This window comes from Typopeltis vanoorti, chromosome 12 (assembly GCF_054136105.1).
Source record: "Typopeltis vanoorti isolate ZY-2024b chromosome 12, IOZ_Tvanoo_1.0, whole genome shotgun sequence".
Lineage (NCBI taxonomy): Eukaryota > Metazoa > Arthropoda > Arachnida > Uropygi > Thelyphonidae > Typopeltis > Typopeltis vanoorti.
In genome coordinates, this window is record NC_143560.1 from 89,191,274 (window position 1) to 89,210,711 (window position 19,438).

The following is a 19,438-nucleotide window of genomic DNA, read 5'->3' on the forward strand; positions in this document are numbered from 1 at the left end:
TATTTTTTGAAAGTAGGAAATTTTTCAGAAATCAACTCAGCTTTATGCAGATAATGTTTTATTCCTAAAAAAATCCAGTGCATGTTTGGATTCCTTAACTCAATTGAATAACAGCTATAAATTGTTATAGCTGTTGTTCAATTAGAAATATAGAAATACATCATGGATATTATTTCTGGAAAAACTCCCATGTTACTCCTCTTAACAAACTATTATATTTACGGCTATTTTGCCTGCTTCTGTTTAGGAGTGCCCCTGTTTAAATGTCATTGGCTTTTTTACTCACGGATTCTTAGGGCATTGTAGATGTATATTTACCAATAAATATACAGGGTGTTCGGGATAAATTTGACATATTTATAATTAATTATATTTTTCCGTAAGTTACATGTATTAACACACACTTCTCTTCATTTAAAAGTTTGGACCCTTCTTCGTTCATATACAAGATGTCAGAAAGGATGGATAGCTGGAACCCACCTGAATCATGGAAGAGAATAACTTGTATCATGATGATTCGTGCCCGCCATCAAAATAAGGATATTACGACTGCTGCCCAATGCTCCCTGAATACAGTAAAAACAATCAGGCATGAACTAGAGACTTGCAATGGTGACTACGAGGATGTAGCAAGAAGAAAGATCCCTAGCAGACGATCTGATTGCGTTCGTACAGCAGAATTCCTCGCAAATCTGCAGGAACAGGTGTTGAAGAACCCTGGCATTGGAATTCGGGCTTTGTTCGTGGAGTTGCTAACTGTAGTCAAGCCCTGGATAACAAGGGTAGCCAATGGTAGGCCGTATGTATGGCAGCAGGATTCAGCCCCTTGCCACACCTCTGGGAAAAGTCAAAAATGGTTGTCTGAAAATTTCTACGACTTCACCAGTCCAAATGTTTGGCCTCCAAACTCCCCAGACCTTAACCCCATGGATTATTTTGTATGGGGCGCAGTTGAAAAAGACACCAATCGCACTTCCAGTAATACAAAAGCCCAGTTAATGGATAAAATTAAAACAGTTTATTATATAATCGGCCCTTCCCAGGGAGACTGTAGCATCAGCTTGTTCGAGGTTCCGAAGCAGAATTGAAGCTGTGATCGATGCTAATGGTGGTTATTTTGAGTAAATCTTGTTGATAGTATTGTAATTAACTCTGCCTGTAATGTTTTTTTGTCAATTCATTAAATTTAATAGATACAAAGAAGATTTTCTTTTTCCTTACGAAACTGTCAAATTTATCCCGAACACCCTGTATGTAACATAAAGTAGAGAAATTTACACATACCTTTTTCTGGGTATTGTGGCTTTTCTTCTTTCTGCGATGTCCAAACTACTGTGTGTGTGGGGGAGGGGATTTAGGCAATTATTATTATTATTATTATTTCGGGCGACTCCATTAGTCCTTAGACTCATCGAGGGAGGCCCTAAACATCATGTCCACACAACTATACGACATTCTCACAGTATCTATCATACCTTGCCTTGAACTCGCTCACTGTCATAGCACCCACAACAGACTCTGGCAGCTTATTCCAATCATTTACCGCTCTAAAAGTAAAGAACCCAGCTCTAACACCCCTGCTAACCACACTCTTGCCCAGCTTCCATAGGTGTCCCCTAGTTCTCCCACCACCAGTCCTGATCTCAAAAATATCCTCTGAATTAATCCTATAGAATCCCTTTAGCAATTTGAATGTCTCGATCATATCTCCCCTCCTCCGCCTATCAACTAGTTTCTGCAACCCACAAATCTTCAACCTGTTCTCATATGGTTCATTCCATAGACCTGTTATCATCTTAGTCACTCGCCTCTGGATCCTCTCCACCTCCTCCCCATCAAGAATGAACCGAGGTGACCAAATCTGGGCACAGTAGTCGAGATGAGGTCTTATCAAGGCTCGGTACAGAGGTACAATAACTTGCTTGTCTCTGCTCGTCAAGGTATTTTTCAACAACCAAGTGAGTTGATGAGCTGATTTAGCTACTTTTGCAGTGTGCCCCCTAAACTTCATCTCCCTATCCACCAACACTCCCAAGTCCCTGGCCTCATCAATCTCTTGGAGTACAGTTCCACCAATGTGGTATACTGCTGCTAATCATTTTCACCCCAAAATGCATAACCTTACATTTTGTCACATTAAATTGACATCCATTCTCCTTAGCCCAGAACTCCAATCTATCTAAGTCATCCTGCAAGACTTTGACATCTTCTGCATTCACTATTGCCCTACCCAACTTTGCATCATCAGCGAACAAATGAATTGTTCCACTTAGATCCTTCCCTATATTGTTAATGAACAGATTAAACAGCAGTGGTCCAAGAACAGAACCCTGCGGCAAACCACTAGTCACAGGCCGTCTTTTGGACTCTACTCCTGAATAAACTACTCTTTGATATCTCTCCATCAACCAACCACCTATCCATCTCACCAACCCTATATCCATTCCCATATGTTGTAGTTTACGGATTAGTATTCCATGTGGTATCCTGTCAAACGCCTTTGCCAGGTCCAGCAGTATCACTGTAGACCCATTTCCCTTATCCAGTTCAGCCGTCACCTTGTTATAAAACTTGAGCAAGTTATTGAAGCATGATCTACCCTTCACAAAGCCATGCTGTCCCCTGTACAGTATCCCATTTTCATCAATCCATTCCTGTATTTTTCCCTTGACTACTTTCTCTAAGACCTTGACAACGACTCCTGATATGCTGATCGGTCGGTAATTTGCAACCGTAGTCTTGGATCCTCCTTTGTGCAGTGAAACTATTTTCCCCTCTTTCCACACCTTCGGGACTAAGCCAGACCTGAGACTCAGATTAAACAACATGGTCAAGGGCACTGATAATTCTTTAGCCGCTTCACGCAAGACCCATACCGGTATACCATCCAATCCCACAGATCTGTTCACATTAAGGTTCTGTAATAGACTAGTCACCTCCACTTCATTCATCACTATTCCCGTATAAACTAATGGTTCCTTCATTTTTTCAATGTCACCACCTGAATGATATGCTTTTGCAAAGTGCACGCTCAGTAACTCCACTATATCGACTGATTCAGTGACCTCCTTACCATCGTCATTCCTTAAAATCATTTTACCGTGTACAGTTTTTTCTTGCTTGCAGCATATTGAAAGAACTGTTTGGGATTCTCTTTTGCTTGCATAGCTAGTTTCCTTTCATAATCCGCTTTTGCTTTTTTTACCACACTCGTTACCTTTCTGGCCTGCACTTTATACCGTTCGTGTGCCTGCAGGTCACCCCTTTCTTTAAATGCCCTCCTTAGTTGTTTCTTTTTTTGCAGCTCAAGCTTAATGGTGTTATTCATCCATTTAACCCCTACTTGTTTTACTATTCGGACCCTGGGTATACAATCAGCCATTATCTCCTGTAAATGCTCCTTGACCACTTCCCATGCTCTATCGACGTCCAGCCCTTGCAGTTGTACATGCCATGGCACTGATCCAAGCAATCTCCTAAGCTTGTCATACTTGCCAGCACGGTAATTCCACATATACCCTGTCTTAATCGAAAATTCCACATCTTTAGCCACCTCCCAGGTCAAGACCTTATGATCACTCTCACCAATAGGTGGCAACATGGTCATATTCATTACAGTCAAATTCTCAGATGCTATTACCAGGTCAAGCACTCTCACACCCCTAGTATTTTCAATTACATGCTGTCTCAGATAGTTATCCTTTAATAATTGAATAAAATGCTTTTCCTTCCTCACATGTGTCCTCTCCTCCTTCCAATCACTATTATCATAGTTGAAATCCCCCATAATAATTACCCTCTTTCCACTCATTTCATCAATTTCCCTATGCATACTATCTCCACCATCTATTCCATCACCTGGTCTATAGCAGCACCCAACTGTATATTTTATTCTGCCAGTCTCATTCTCACACCAAATAGCCTCAAATGAGCTCCTTTCACTATCCTGCCATACAACTTCAATTCTCCTTGGCTGCAGTTCATCAGCTATCATCAATAATACCCCTCCCCCATTTTATTCTCTCTGTCCCTCCTAAACACACTATAACCTACACATTCTATCCCACTAACTATATCTTCTTCCGTCAGCCATGTTTCACTAATGCCAATAACCTGTGACCAGGAAGAGCCAATCAAGGCCAAAAATTCTTCCTTCTTGTTCCTAATACTCCTGGCATTAGTATACATGAAATGCAGTGATCCCTTAGTCCCACCCCTATATTGATACGTTATTCTAAATGACCCATTCCCACTTTTTGTCCTTAGTGCTGGCTCCCAATGTGGGAGAATTTAATAGAAATGGGAAAACACCAGAGTTTTTTGAATAATATATATATATATATATATATATATATATATATATATACATATATATTATATTATTAGGGATGGGAGGAGCGTTTTTTATATTTATATAGGGTGGGAAAGGGTGAAGGGGTTGTAAACAGCAACTGATTTTTAAAGGGGGGAAGGGGGTTGACGGAGTGCAGTCTCTTTCGACTATCTTGGTCGTCGTCGTCTGAACACATGGAGAAAGTGGATGCTATGTCAGGTCGGACAGGTGCTTCTGCTTTTGAAGTGTTTGCATTATCGCCTGTTGGTCGGGGTTGTGACCTCAATTTTATCTTGTGAAGCTTCCAAACCTCGGAGATTATGTAGGGCCTGTGGATGTTGATAGAGTTCGCGTCACATTTTATGGCTATTGTTTCCGATGTTCTAAGCATTGTTTCATTGTCTTGTCTGTCTACTATGATGGCCTTGTCGATCTGCGGGGTATGTTTTTGTGCAAGGGCGTGAATAGCTATTTCCATTTTTCCTGTGTTTTGTATTCGATTTTTCTTTTTGATGTTGCTTTTTTTAGTGTTTAAATGTTCTGGAATAGGGATGTTACAATTGCGGAAGTGTTCTTGTAGTCTTGCCCATAATGACCTGATGGTGGAACCCGTGTAGGTGATATCACAGTCTTTTTGGCAGGGAAATTTATAGACTACGTTGTGGTGTTCAAATATATCTTTTTGTGTGTGAGATTTAGTGGGTTTTAGGAGATTTGCCAATTTTTGGTAAACAAAAATCTCCTAAAACCCACTAAATCTCACACAAAAAAGATATATTTGAACACCACAACGTAGTCTATAAATTTCCCTGCCAAAAAGACTGTGATATCACCTACACAGGTTCCACCATCAGGTCTTTATGGGCAAGACTACAAGAACACTTCCGCAATTGTAACATCCCTATTCCAGAACATTTAAACACTAAAAAATGCAACATCAAAAAGAAAAATCGAATACAAAACACAGGAAAAACGGAAATAGCTATTCACGCCCTTGAACAGAAACATACCCCGCAGATCGACAAGGCTATCATAGTAGACAGACAAGACAATGAAACAATGCTTAGAATATCGGAAACAATAGCCATAAAATGTGACGCGAGCTCTATCAATCTCCACAGGCCCTACATAATCTCTGAGGTTTGGAAGCTTCACAACATAAAATTGAGGTCACAATCGCGACCAATAGGCGATAACACAAACACTTCAAAAGCAGAAGCACCTACCCGACCTGACATAGCATCCACTTCCTCCATGTGTTCAGATGACAACCAAGCATAGTTGAAATGGACTGCACCCCGTCAACCCTCTTCCCCCCCCTCTAAAAATCAGTTGCTGTTTTCAACCCCTTCACCCTTTCCCACCCTATATAAATATAAAAAACACTCCACCCATCCCTAATGATATAATATATATGTATATATATATTATTCAAAAAAACTGGGTTTTTTCCCATTTCTATTTAATTCTCCCACATTGTCTAACGCCCCCCCCCCCACACACACACAATAGTTTGGACATCGCAGAAAGAAGAAAAGCCAAAATACCCAGAAAAAGTATGTGTAAATTTCTCTGCCTTTATGTTACATATATTTATTGGTAAATATACATCTACAATGCCCTAAGAATCCATGAGTAAAAAAGCCAATGACATTTAAAGAGCACTCCTAAACTGAAGCAGGCAAAATAGCCGTAAATATAATAGAAATACATCAGTTTATCAGAGACTACAAACCATTAATACTAGAGTTTGGAGAAAAATTAGACAGTAAATAGACAGCAGCAATAGCAGAATCATATTAGAAATGAAGATATTAGGAAAGAACTTGACATTGTTAGCAGTACAGAATGCATGAGCAGAACTAATTTATGGTCACTTAAAAAGAAATGGAAGAGGAAAGGTTAGCAAAACAACTGTTTGATGCCAAGATGGCAGGAAAAGATCCAGAGAAAGAACCAAGATCTAAGTAGATTGACGTATTCGGAAGTTCTCTAAAAATTCCAAAAATATTGGAATGCTACAGTTGATAGTCTAATTTGGAGGAAAATGATTGACAGAAGATTCGTGATAATCTAAACTTAATTGTTTAGTACCATCATAGTATCCTGCATATCCCTTGAGGATACATATCAGGAAAATGATGATTCAGTTATTGGAAATGATTCATACTAATTAAAATGTTTTATTCTCAGTTGCAAGCTGGGATCACAAGTTATTCAGCAGTCTTTTGTGGAATGATACACATATTGATTGCCTCACATCTGTGGTCCATCATTTCATGCAGTAATAATAGAAAATTTTTACTCATCATAAAAGCTCAGAAGTCATAAAGTGCAGATCCAGTACTCAAGTAATTATAAACTCCACATTGAATTGGCTCAAGAGAAGCACCCTTGAACTAACACTTCTTTATCATCTATACACTATATTATACTCAGCTGATATCCACCATACAGCAGGGAAGCAAGCCCATATACAGCCTGTTCTTTAAAATGGTGATAAATGTCTACTATCAAACTATTGCCCTGCTGTTCTCACATCAGTTTTTAATGGAGAAAGTTACCAACAGTCAGCTTCTTCAACACCTGGAGAACTGGCAGCTGATTAGTGACCACCAGAATAAATTATGTCTATCTAGTTCCACAGATCTTCTAACCTACATCACTTACCTCTAGACATGTGCCATGGAAAGCTTTAGATAACTCTATGCTTCATATTATTTCATATTATTCTGTTACTGGTCAGCACTCCAGTATTGTCATATCTGACATTTCTATCTTCTAAGGCACCTCTCACTGAATCAATCCACCTAGATCTTGTTCTTCTTCCAGGTCTTATTACTGTTATCATGGCTTCAAACACCTATTGTACTAACCTTCTGTTTAATTGTACTAATCCATTCTGTTTAAATGACCATTCCACTTTAGATTAGCCCTGTCCACACATTCTTGAATACTAACAATATCAAGTTCCTTCCTATTATTTTCATTTTTAATATGATTCTGAAGATGCCATCTGTTTAGGTTCCTAATTTTCCTTAGAACCTTCATATCTGTAGTCTCTAAGCTTTGATCATTGTTTAATGTCTATTCCAACTCTCAGATCCATAACTTAAAACTTGTTTGAACACTGTCTTGTATACAGCTAGTTTAGTGTTGTGACTAATCTCTCATATTCCATATAAATTTTCCATATTCAGTTTACTTCTTACCATACCAGCTTTGCTAATTCTGTTGTCTATTTCCAAATTTAATTTGCCATCTTCGCTAAAAATTGTGCCTAAATAGCTGAAATGTTTTACTTGTTCTATAGCTTCTTTATTCAGGATGCAGTTCATGTTTTCAATGTTTCTGCCTATTTTCATTGTCTATCTTTTTATTGTTTATTTTCATACCAAATTTATTACAGCAGTCATTTAATTTAAGTCAGGGAATCTTGCAGACTTGTACTGGATTTATTTAGGGGTACAACATTATCTGCACAAAGCAAAGAGTTAAGTTTAATATCTTTAATTCTAATGTCAAGTTTAATGCCACCACTTTCTTTCATAATGCAATCCTTACAGATGATGAATAAAATTGAAGATAGTGCACACCCTTGTCTTACACCTGATTTGACATCAAACCATCATCCTTTGTTTCCTTCATTTCTTGCTGCTGACTTACAACTTAAATATAGACTATGTATTCTCTGTATAAATGTTTCATTTACCCCATATAATTATAGTGTTTTGTAAAGGTTTTCTCTGGGCACCTTGCTGTATGCCTTAAGCTAGTTCTACAAAACTTAACTAGAGATCCTTGTTATATTCAAATGATTTCTTAACTATTTGTCTTAAAGTGAAAATCTGATCTTGACATCCTCTGTTTTACCTTAACCCAGTGTGCTTTTCTTCAAGTTTCTCTTTCACAATTTATCTCATCCTCTTCTCAAGTATGCATGAATAAATCTCATCTGGAACACTTAGTAGAGAAATCTACTGTAGTTCTGTAATTCTCACATTCAGCTTCATTCTCCTTTTTATAGATGGGAACTTGAGAGCTCTACTCCAGTCATCTGGAATGACCTTCTGACAAGCTCAATGAATTGTGTAGTGTAGTGCAAAACTTTTGTCTTCATATTTTAGTATTTCTGGTCAGATATCATCTACTCCAGCTGCCTTTCCACATTTCAGGCTTTTGATAGCTTTTGCTACCTTACTATTGATATGTACTTCTGTTAGAATTACTTTTGTCCAAAATCTAAAATCTGAAAAAATATTCTTGTCCTGACAGTAAAAAGGATTAATTTGGAGGAAAGTTGTTCAATAGGGAGTTTGTAATGAAGTAAAATATCAACTAGTACTGTCATCATATCTTTACACCCTTCCTGAGATTACATATCCAGAATTTTATTATGATAAAAAATTATTATTTATATTATTTTATTGATTTTTTTCCCTATTATACCTTATAGTATGATTCATTTTTATGTTTTTTCTTTTGAATTTTTTTGTTAGAAATTGCCAAATGTAATATTCATAGGATTCATTTATTTTTTGTTTTAACCTTTTAAGCTTTAAAGGGATAACTTATTATCTTGTTAGAGCCTTGATATGTGTATGTCCTCAAAGATAATGTCACTACATTAACTAACTTAACTTTATTAATTAATTAACTTTAATTAAACATTTATTTTTCATTCCTTATGTATTTTCAATTGTGCACAATTCCTATAATTCATCTCTTGGTATAACAAACAGTGCTACAACAAATTCTCTCATTATAATAACCTACAACACCTAAGCTCCACAGCTATAATGTTATGCTAAAAGAAATTCACTATAGCAAAATTGTACACTATAAGTAACTATTCCTGTGGGTGGAATCACATTAAAAAAAAAAAAAAAGTTAAAAAATTAAAAGGATTGTTTTTGATCAGCATTAATCCTGCTTCTTTTCGTTGAACTATGCAACAGCAACAGATAGCCAAAGATAATTTCATGCCCTTTCCTTACATGCATTATTATTATTATTACTACATATAGACACTTCCATGGAGTCCACAGACTCATTGCAGGAGGTTCATTTCAAAAAACATTCATTACCAATATCTGTATAATACCTGTCATATTTTGCCTTGAAATCATTCACTGACAAAGCACACACACACACACACACACACACAACTGACTAGCAGTCTGGTCCATTCATTCACCACTCTCCAAGCAAAAAAATCCAGACCTCACTCCCTAAACCATACTCATACTCAATTTCCATGACTAACTCTGGTCTTCCTCACATTATTCATGTACTGAAATATTTCCTCCACATCAATCCTATAACCTACCCCCATATCCCCCCCCCTTATCCACCAATCAACCAGCCTCTGTAATCCACAAATCTTCAATCTCTCTTCATAGAGAGCATCACATAGACCTACTACCATCTTGGTCCTTTGCCTCTAAATCTGCTCCCCTCATCCACATCCAAGAAACCCAGGCAACCGGATCTGGTGTGTAGTAATCCAGATGGTGCCTTTTAAAGAGGAATATTAACCTGCTTATGTTCATGTTAGGGTGTTCTTTAATAATCAGGTAATCCTTTGAGCAGTTTTAGCTACTTTTGCCATATATCCTCTGAACTCCAACTCCCTATCCATCAATGCCCCCCCCTCCCCCAATCCCTGGCTTTATCAATTTCTTGGAGTACAGTTCCATCAATATGGTACATAGCTGGTAATCTTTTCACTCCAAAATGCATAACCTTACACTTACAATGGATGTGACATTAAATTGTCATTCATTTTCCTTTGCCCATACTTCCAGCCTATTTAAATCATCCTGTAAAATATTAACATCTTTATTAATTATTGCTCTACCTAATTTTGCATAATCTACAAACAACTGAATATTCCCCTCAGGTCATTTCCTATATCATTAATAAACAAATTAAATAGTAGTGACCCAAGTACAGTGCCACATCACTAATCACAGGCCTTTTACAGGACTCTTCTCTTGAATAAACTAATATCTGGTATCTCTCCAACAACCACCATCTTATCCACATCACCAGCTTCATATCCATACCCATACCCATTTGATGCAATTTAAGTATCATGATTCCATGTGGTATTATCCTGTCCAAATTTCTTTGGAGCCCAACAGTATCACCATGTTGCCATTATCATCTCATCTGTCGAGGATATTAAGAAAGAATTTGACATTGTCAGCATCTAGGAATGCGTTAGTAGAGCTAAACTCAGGTGGTATGGTCACTTGAACAGAATGGGCAAGGAAAGATTAGCAAAACAAGTGTTCTCTGCCAGGTTGGTAGGAAAAAGACCCAGAGGAAGACCAAGATATAGGTGGATTGATACGGTACAAAGTGCCTTAGACGATAGAAATATAAGATCTGATAATGTTGGAATCTTGACAAGTAACAGACTGATTTGGAGGAAAATTGTAGATAGGAAGTTAGTAATGATGTAATTTTTTTCATGTAGTACTATCATATCCTGTACACCCCTTGAGGGTACATGGCAGGAATTTGATGATGATGATGATGATCTCATCTGTCACTTGATTATAAAAAGTGAGTAATTACTGAAGCATGACCTACCCTTCACAAAGCCATGCCTCCCCACAATACAATATCCCATTCCTGTCTACTTATTCCTGAATTTTGTCTGTAACAAACTATAACCATCAATACTTTGACCACCACTCCTGAAATGTTAATTGGTTGATAATTTGTTACTTCTGTCTTGAAACTTCCTTTATGCAGTGGAACTGTTTGACCCTCCTTCCATTCCCCTGGGGCGCTATTTTATACCATCTAGTCAAAAGACCATATACACATCCTGATATCCCATCCAAACCCATAGCTGTATTCACATTCAGATTTTTTAATATCATATGTACCTCAACTTCCTCTATCCTTACTTTCACATTAATCCCGGTCATATCTATTAATGTGGTATCTTTACCTGGATGATACACCCTTCACTCAGTAATTCAACTATTTCATCTGCTTTGGTCATTTTCCTGCCATTGCATACATCAAATTCTTTCTGCTGCAGTCATTCTATCTTTTACTCACCAAATAAGAAAGAACTCTTTCAGATTACCCTTGGCTCACTTAGCTAATCTCTTCTCATTCTCTTATTTTGCCTTCCTTACCACACCAGTCACTCTTCTGGCCTATGCTTTATACTGCTGATGGTCTTGCTGGTTACCTTTCTCTTTGAATCTGTTCCATATGCTTCTGTCTTTTTAACTCCCGCTTAATGCTGTAACTCATCCATTTAATTCCCAATTTATTAATACAATTAGCATTAACCTAACTTATGATGGCCTGCCCTATAAATATATATATATTTTTTTTTTTGTGTGTGTGTGTATGTGCGTGCGTGTGTGAATTTCATGGTTATTATAACTTTTATAATATTTTACAGGTTATCAGAAGAAAAGCATCCTAATTTGACATCTGTATTTTTCACATTCCAGTTTTACAGATTTCCTCCTACTAAAACGGAAAGGTAAGTATAGATAAATCTCTTATGTCACTTGTATGAAAAATAGCAAAAATAGTAGTCTTGAGGTGAAGTATGTTGCAGTTAAAGTGTTTGTGTATCATTATTTTAGAATGAATATATTTCCATATATCAATTTACATGATACAAGGAAGCCTCCTGAAGTAATGACTCCATTGGACTAGCTCCCTAACCAAAAGAGAGTATGTCAGTGAAATAAAAAAAAAAAGGATAGATTGACATCTGAAACTTTTTTTATGCTTTTCTCAACATAATCTCCCTCTTTTTCAATAAATTTGCTCCATCATATAACAAAGTTTTCAAACTTATCATACTACAACAATCTTCAGGACTTTTCAGCACCATTTTTTCACCACTGCTTTGATCCACTTATCATTTTCAAAATGGATAACCTTGAGATCTATCTTCAGTTTAGGAAATTAGCCTAGTCTCACCTGTAGGAAGGATGTTGCTCAACTTCATTCACTTCAATAGTTAAAGAGATCAGATTTGAAATATTTGATTTAAACTGTTGACTTGAGACATTGACCGTACTGGGAGAGAGTATGAAGAACACCATAGCAATATAATCTAATTGCTCATATAATTTTCCCCTCTAGAAAATTACTAGCATGAAAAGTGAATTTGTGCCATTTGAAAATATCTGGGAACAGAAGTGACTTAATGAGAAGGGTTTCTTCTACCTTAATGGCTGATATCATAAAATGAGAAGTAATCCGAAAACTGATCATCAAGTCTGAATTTTTGAATTCGAGATTTTAGAAACTGGAAAATTTATAAGTGGGACTGGTATTACCCCACCTCAAGGTTTCCATTGTACTGCTTCAGCATATAAGAAATTATATTCTTGATTTCATCCTTTATCCAAGTAAGCAAATAAAGTTTGCACATGAAGTAACTTCATGACAGGGCAATTCGTCTATAGAGGCTACTGACTTCACATCACTTGCTTTAGTATCTCATAATTCAACCCACACATCCTTACAGACATGTTAATGCTATGCATTATGGGAAGGACCACTACCCACACCAATTTCAACCTTTGTTGAAAGGGTGCTCATCATAGGCTTAGAGTAGTTAGTATAGGGGTCCAAGAGAGCCTGATAGTATGGGAGATAGAGAAAAGGCCTCAGCTTCTTTTTATATCATAATATAGCCAAAAGCTATCAGTTTTCCTTTTTCATCAATCTCATAGATGAACAACCAAAAGAACAATTGAAACTAAAGGGCAAAGATGACTGATACACCGATGGTTAGCCACATCTGGGTTAACTGCCTTGAGTTGGCCTTCACTGTCTGGGATTGCTCTCCAGTCATCCATGCAATTGACTATAAGATCACATTGAATTAAGAGGATTTAAGTATTTAAAAACCTCTCATAACAAGAATAGACAGAATTTTATCTCCCCCTGGTGAATATTACATAATATGGGTGGTCTGCACCATCTTGTCAAAAATTTGATATCTACTAGAATGCTCCTTTCGAAATACAAAAATCTTCTGACTGGGCAATAAAATTTCCACAATACAATATTATAAAGCATTTGGATGTCATATTGCTAGTTTTCAAATCCATGTTTCTTTCTGACCTTCCATGAATGGTATTTTAATTCATTAATTATAAAAATCAAAATTCTCTTTGACCATTTCTGACAGGTAGTGGGTACTGCAAAAAAATAACCTGTTCTATTATAAATAATGGAATGCCCAACACAACACATAATCTGTTCCAAATATGCAGAGGAAGAACAATGCATTTTCTACTGTTTCTGATCGGTAACAGATGTCACAGATTGGATCTCTGATGTTAAAGTACCTCCATTTTGATAGTATTGACTGGAAGGCGGCCATATGCAATCTTCAAGCAAGATCCCTCCTGTTAGGGTTTCTTGGAACTGTCAATAAGTAACAAAACAAAGTATTGTTGTCAGTACCCAACTGTGGAAGTTTGCGGTGAAAGAGATTAAAGATTTCTTTATACCAAATTTTAATTTTTTTTTAATGGAAAGAATGTCGATGCCAGAGTGTTGTAGTAGTCTTAAAGTTAAGCACAGAATATTGTAGCAGTCTTAGAGTTAAGCACAGAGTGTTATAGTATTCAGGAACAATCTCAGCTTTTGGACCTTCATGATCATTTATTCCAAACAGGGGAAGATGAAAACCCAGGTAGTGCAGGAGAAGGTCTGCACGTGTGTGATTGGTCTGTAATATTTTATGGGTTTTTGAAGCTGTATTACTTAAATAACAGAATTTTAAGATTAGAAGCCCAAATCCTGTATGCTTCTTTGATAGTTGAAGAAATTTCTTTTTAACTTCTTGATATCAGCTGGATCAAAAAAATTGCACAGACTTACTATATAACTGCTTTTCTTCAACTTTTGTGATGTCTGTAATGTTTATTATGTCAAACTGAGCAAGAAAGATTATGGTTTTGAGTACTATAGCTTTAGAAGAAAAGGAAAGTGGCTCTATTTTCCAGTCTTCTAAGGTTTCAAAGTTCCTGTATATAAGTTCTTGAACTGGTAATATTGGGTTAGTGGAGAAGGAAATTACAAGTATAATGAGGGGTTCTCTCTCTTAGGGGTTAGGAATGCCTCCAAGATCCTATTTTCAAAAACTTTTAATTTTGTCTTGTATGCATTAGTAGTTAATCCACTGATCTTGCTGAATTTTTCCAAAATACCAAAAAAGATGTATTCCCATTCATGTGCCGTCTCCTATCTAGGAGGTTGACTACCATGATGTGACTTATGGTTAACTACAGGCGTAACAACATGTGGTGAGGATCCTATCTCTTCCACATATTGTTGTAAGTATTCATGAATTAAACTGTGTATATTCATGGGGCTGGTTTGCTTGTTCTGAGGGACAAAAAAACCCGAGTTTCCGGGTACAAAAACCTTCCACCTCTGTATGAGACCAGCTAACTCAACTTGAGTTGAAAGAGACCACTTAAAGGTTCCTCACATCACTGACATTAATCGAACCCAAGTCTTTCCGACCAAAGTTCTTTTTCGTCTATACCGACTGAGCTACGGAGGCTCAAAAAAAAAAAGATATATGTGGAATTATTATCCTTCAAAGTACCCACAACATCATCAGCATATGCTAATACCTTATTTTCCTTCATAGTTGAAGGAACTGTTATTCCTCACACGGCATGTGTATTGTCAACTTCCTGTAAGAAAAGTTCAAGTACCAATGCAAAGAGCAGTGGACTAAGAGGACAACCTTGTTTGATCCCTTTTCGAATTTTCACCGGGTCTGACAGGAATCCATTAACTAGGAGGCGGGTAGTAGAATCAGCATAGGCTCCTTTGATAATGGATAGCAACTTTTTACCTACACTAATTTGCTGAAGGATATGGAACTGAAAGGGATGCCAGACATTAACAAATTCTTGAATAAGGTCTACTAATAGCACTGCCATCGACTGCTTTTTCATATTAACTAAGTGGATTAGATCACTTAGCAGAAATAGATTAAATTCTACTGCTTGGCCTGGAACTCCATACACCTGTGTGCTTTTAATGATATCTCATTTCCACTGTGAGCTGGTTATTGATAATGTGAAAAAATATCTTGTAGTCAGTATTAGATAGAGAAATAGGTCTCCATCTGCTGATTAAGGTGGTGATCTCTATTAGGATTTGGAATGAGACAGTATAGCTTGCTACAAATTCACTTGGTATTGTGCTGATGAAAGAAAAGAATTAAATAGTGTAACTAGAATGGGAAGAATAAAAATCCCAAACCTTGTACTAAAGTTCTATCCCTACACCATCAGGTCCTGGGCATTTTCTTGTCTGGCATTCTTTATAGGCTGTGGTAACTTCAGATGCTGAATTGAGTCTGTCAAGCCCATCTTGGATATGAACAGGAAAGCCATTAATGTTCCAAGAGTTATAATTTCCAACAGTTCTATTGTTTTCAAACAGATTTTTGTAGTGTCTTTGAAAGGAGTCAAGGATGGCTTGAATGGTGGACATTTCTTTACCATCAACGCAGAATTGAGTGGTAGTTCTTTCTTTGCAGAATTTAGTGAATCGTCTATTGAAGAATGCAGCTAAAGGACTATCTGCTAAGTGCTGTTGTATTCTTCTCTTAAGATTTCTTTCTTCTACTTGTTTCTGCCTTTCCAGTTCTATCTCTATGTTAATGTTTCTAATGATGTTGCTACATTCTATACCATTGCATTGGTTTGTTACGAACCAGCTTCTCTCTTTATACTTTTCTAAATAACTTAGGGAATTGAAACAACGTAGATCCGAATATAAATTAAATTATATTTTAATAGATATTTCCGATATTTCGGCAATGTCACATTGCCATTTTCTAAAGGAACTTACAAAAAGGCAGGTGCACACAAGGCAATAACAATACAGTAACTGAGAATGAAGATTTGAAGCTATCGTTCTCCTAGAAGTCCTGATGGTGCCCTCTGGAGGGCTAAGTAGGCGTTCTTGGCCGTTGGGCTGAAGGTCTGCTGATGTATGCCTCCCAAATTTGGGGCAGTCGCATACAACCAAATTTGTTGAGGTTTGGAGAGTTTCTTAGGGCAGAGGCTGATTCCATAAATAATCTTTCGAATTTATATTTGCTCCGGTGTATTATTGTTGCTTTCTTCCACCGTATTCTGTGGCGAGTATCCAGAGCATGGTCTGCAAGACCAGAATGGCTATACTTGTAAAACCGGATGTAGTCCTTGTGTTCAGAAATTCTGATATTCGCTGTCCTGCCTGTTTGGCCAAAGTACGACAGTTTACAACTGCAAGGGACCTGGTATACATCAGGTAGGTCTAGGGGAAGTGGTTGGTCTTTGGTAGAGCGGATAAGGGATGCCAATTTTCTGTAAGGCCTGTAACAGGAGGTGAGGTCATGTTTTTTTAGAATTTTGGTAATTTTTTCTGAGGTGCCTCAGATGTAGGGAATTGTGATGGATTTAGAGTAATCTTTTTTGTGGAGGGGAGGGGAGGAGGGGGGTTGTGGTTTGTAGGTTTTTTTTTTTTTTTTTAGGTCTCTTTATACAGATCTTTCCACTCTTTTCTTTTGAGAAAAGCCCATTCCTTTCCCCATTCTATCATATTGTTTTACTGCTTGTTTAAATTTTAACCACATATCCCAATTCCAGGTAACATTATTCCAATTTGAACAGAGGGTCTGGAATTTGGTTGAAAAGATCAACGGAAAATTTGGTGGAAGTCTCCATGGTCCGTAACAAATCTCTACTTTTTCCATGCAGTGGAACTTAAGTAGAACTGGATTATGATCTGACATGTTGATGTCAAGATGTTTTATCTGAATTATCCTATTTTATAAGGGACAAAGAGATATAAATTCGATCAATACGAGTACCAATACCTTGATTCATGTACGTGTAAGCCTGGAGATTAGGATTGCGAATCCTCCATATGTCTACTAGTTGAGCATTGTCAAGATGTTTTTAACTGAGCATAACCCACTTTTCCACTCCTTGGGTGTCTTCCTATTTTGTTTAATGTGAGATTTTCAATACAATTCCACTCTCCAGCTGCTATGATGTAGTGGGCACTGTATAAATATGGCTCCAATTCCTGGAAGAATTTTCATCTAACTGTTCCATTAGATGGAACATAAACATTTATAAACCGTATTACACATCCACAGTATTTCCAACTCTGTTGGAAATAATGTGGATGTGTAATTCCAACTCTGTTGTCAAGATTCTTCCTTCTGCATCCCTTTGGATATTACAGAATGACCCAAAGAAGGCAGGGGGCAAGAATAATAACTCCTACTCCAGCCCTGTTAAATCTTCCAAAGCTCCAATAAGAAAGAAGTAGCTATCTATCTGTTAAAGTTTGCAGATCTTGATATCTACAGAAGTATGTTTCTTGGAGAAACAAAACCTGATATTATTGTGTACCATAAGTTTGCATATGTTTTCTTGTTTAATTTGCCTGTGGAATTCTTGTATATTTAATGAGGCAGTGCAGAAAGGAGATGCTATGATTAATGAAGTGTCACTGGTAAGTCTTTAACTTCTAAATTTTGGATGAATCTGATGAGGTATTCAATCTGTGACAGAGCAATTGTGTAGCCTGCTTCTTTCCAGTTTTTTACAGTTGCTTTCCATTATTTCAATTTCGTGCCTATCATTCATGATTTAGAAGCTAGTTATTTTCTTTTCATTTAGGTGATAATCATACAGAGAAAACTTTAAATCGGTAAACTTTATTATATTTTCTTTAATTGTATCTCTTTCTTTCCCTTTATTAGGAGATGGTTCTTCATAGTCCATAAACTCTTCAGAGCCTGAAGAGTTTTCATTTGATGATCCACAACCTTCTCCATCTTTACATTTTTTATTACTTCTTTTTCTTTCAGATGTAGTTCCTTTCCTTAATTTCTTTTGTTTGTCCTCAAATTTTTTTTAGTAATTTATCTTTGCTTTTTGGTGGTCTTGTCTGCATATTAAGTTCTTTCAGTTGTCTTACTTGCTGTTTCTTCTCCAGTTTCTCTCGGAGAATAGTTTCACATTTTTGAATTTCATCTTATATCACAATTGTTATACTAGGTTCAGTATTGGTAATTTTAGCTGATGTTGTTCAATCTATATTTGCTGGGAAAGTGGCTCCTGCAGATATGGAATTTTGGGGCTATTTTCTAGCTGATTTATCGTGCACTTATTTGCGATTTTACCAAGTATAGTTTGTTTAAAAAGCACCTTCTTTACTAGACTGAATTGGAAGATCTGGGAACTCTTCATTATGCCTCTCTAAAATGTACGGTGTTCTAATTGGCTCTACTGGTTATACTCTTTCAGCATAAGTTCTAAAAGAACAAGTGTTAACGTGGTGTTCAGAACTTTTGCATTTCCAACAGGGTTTGAGACACTGATTAGCGATATTCCTGATCTCCATGCAGTTGAAACATTTAGATTTGAGATAGTTACCATCCAAGTGATCGTATGAACCACACCGCAGGCACTGACTTTGTACTCCAGGATAGTTTACCATAACTCAGGTTGTACCAAAGTTGTACCAAAATTTGGTACAGGCATCTTCATATCCATTGTGAAGGTGACATCACCAGAAACAGTTTGGATCTTCACTTGATGAACCCTTTCATATGTTACCAATCTTACCCCATTTCGAGAATGTCTATATAAGAATTTCATTACTGTTCTCTATATATTCCATTGGAATGCTTTCAATTTTTATTGTTTTTATCTGGCTCCTGACCATTACAGGAATAACTGTGCTGCCTTCAAAAAACTAAAACCCGTAATAGTTTGTCCCTTGTTTCCACATCTTTAACTACAATTATATTTCCCTCTGACGTACGGGATGAAAGCATAAATCTTATTAGCACCAACTATATCTTTTAAAACTTAATCACCTATCTCGCTTCTTCACATCCTAGAATTTCAATTCCTAGAGTTCACACCCTTGGAGGAATTGGTACCATTATCTAACATGGGGAAAAAAGACTAAAACCTCTGCTTTTGATTTTAAAAGAGAGAAAAAAAAACCTTTCAGTCGTAAGACTGAGAATTAAATAATCCTGTGATATAGAAGTAATTCTACACC

General features: G+C 36.9%; 1 protein-coding gene across 1 annotated transcript in view; it reads left to right on the plus strand.

Moving 5' to 3' along the window:
• Positions 1 to 19,438, plus strand: part of LOC150100981 (nephrocystin-4-like) — a 191,322-nt gene that overhangs the window by 20,596 nt on the left and 151,288 nt on the right. Inside the window, exon 3 of the mRNA XM_090401955.1 lies at positions 11,769 to 11,852. Coding sequence (XP_090258081.1) covers positions 11,769 to 11,852 — 84 coding nt within the window. The remainder of the gene's footprint in view (positions 1 to 11,768; positions 11,853 to 19,438) is intronic.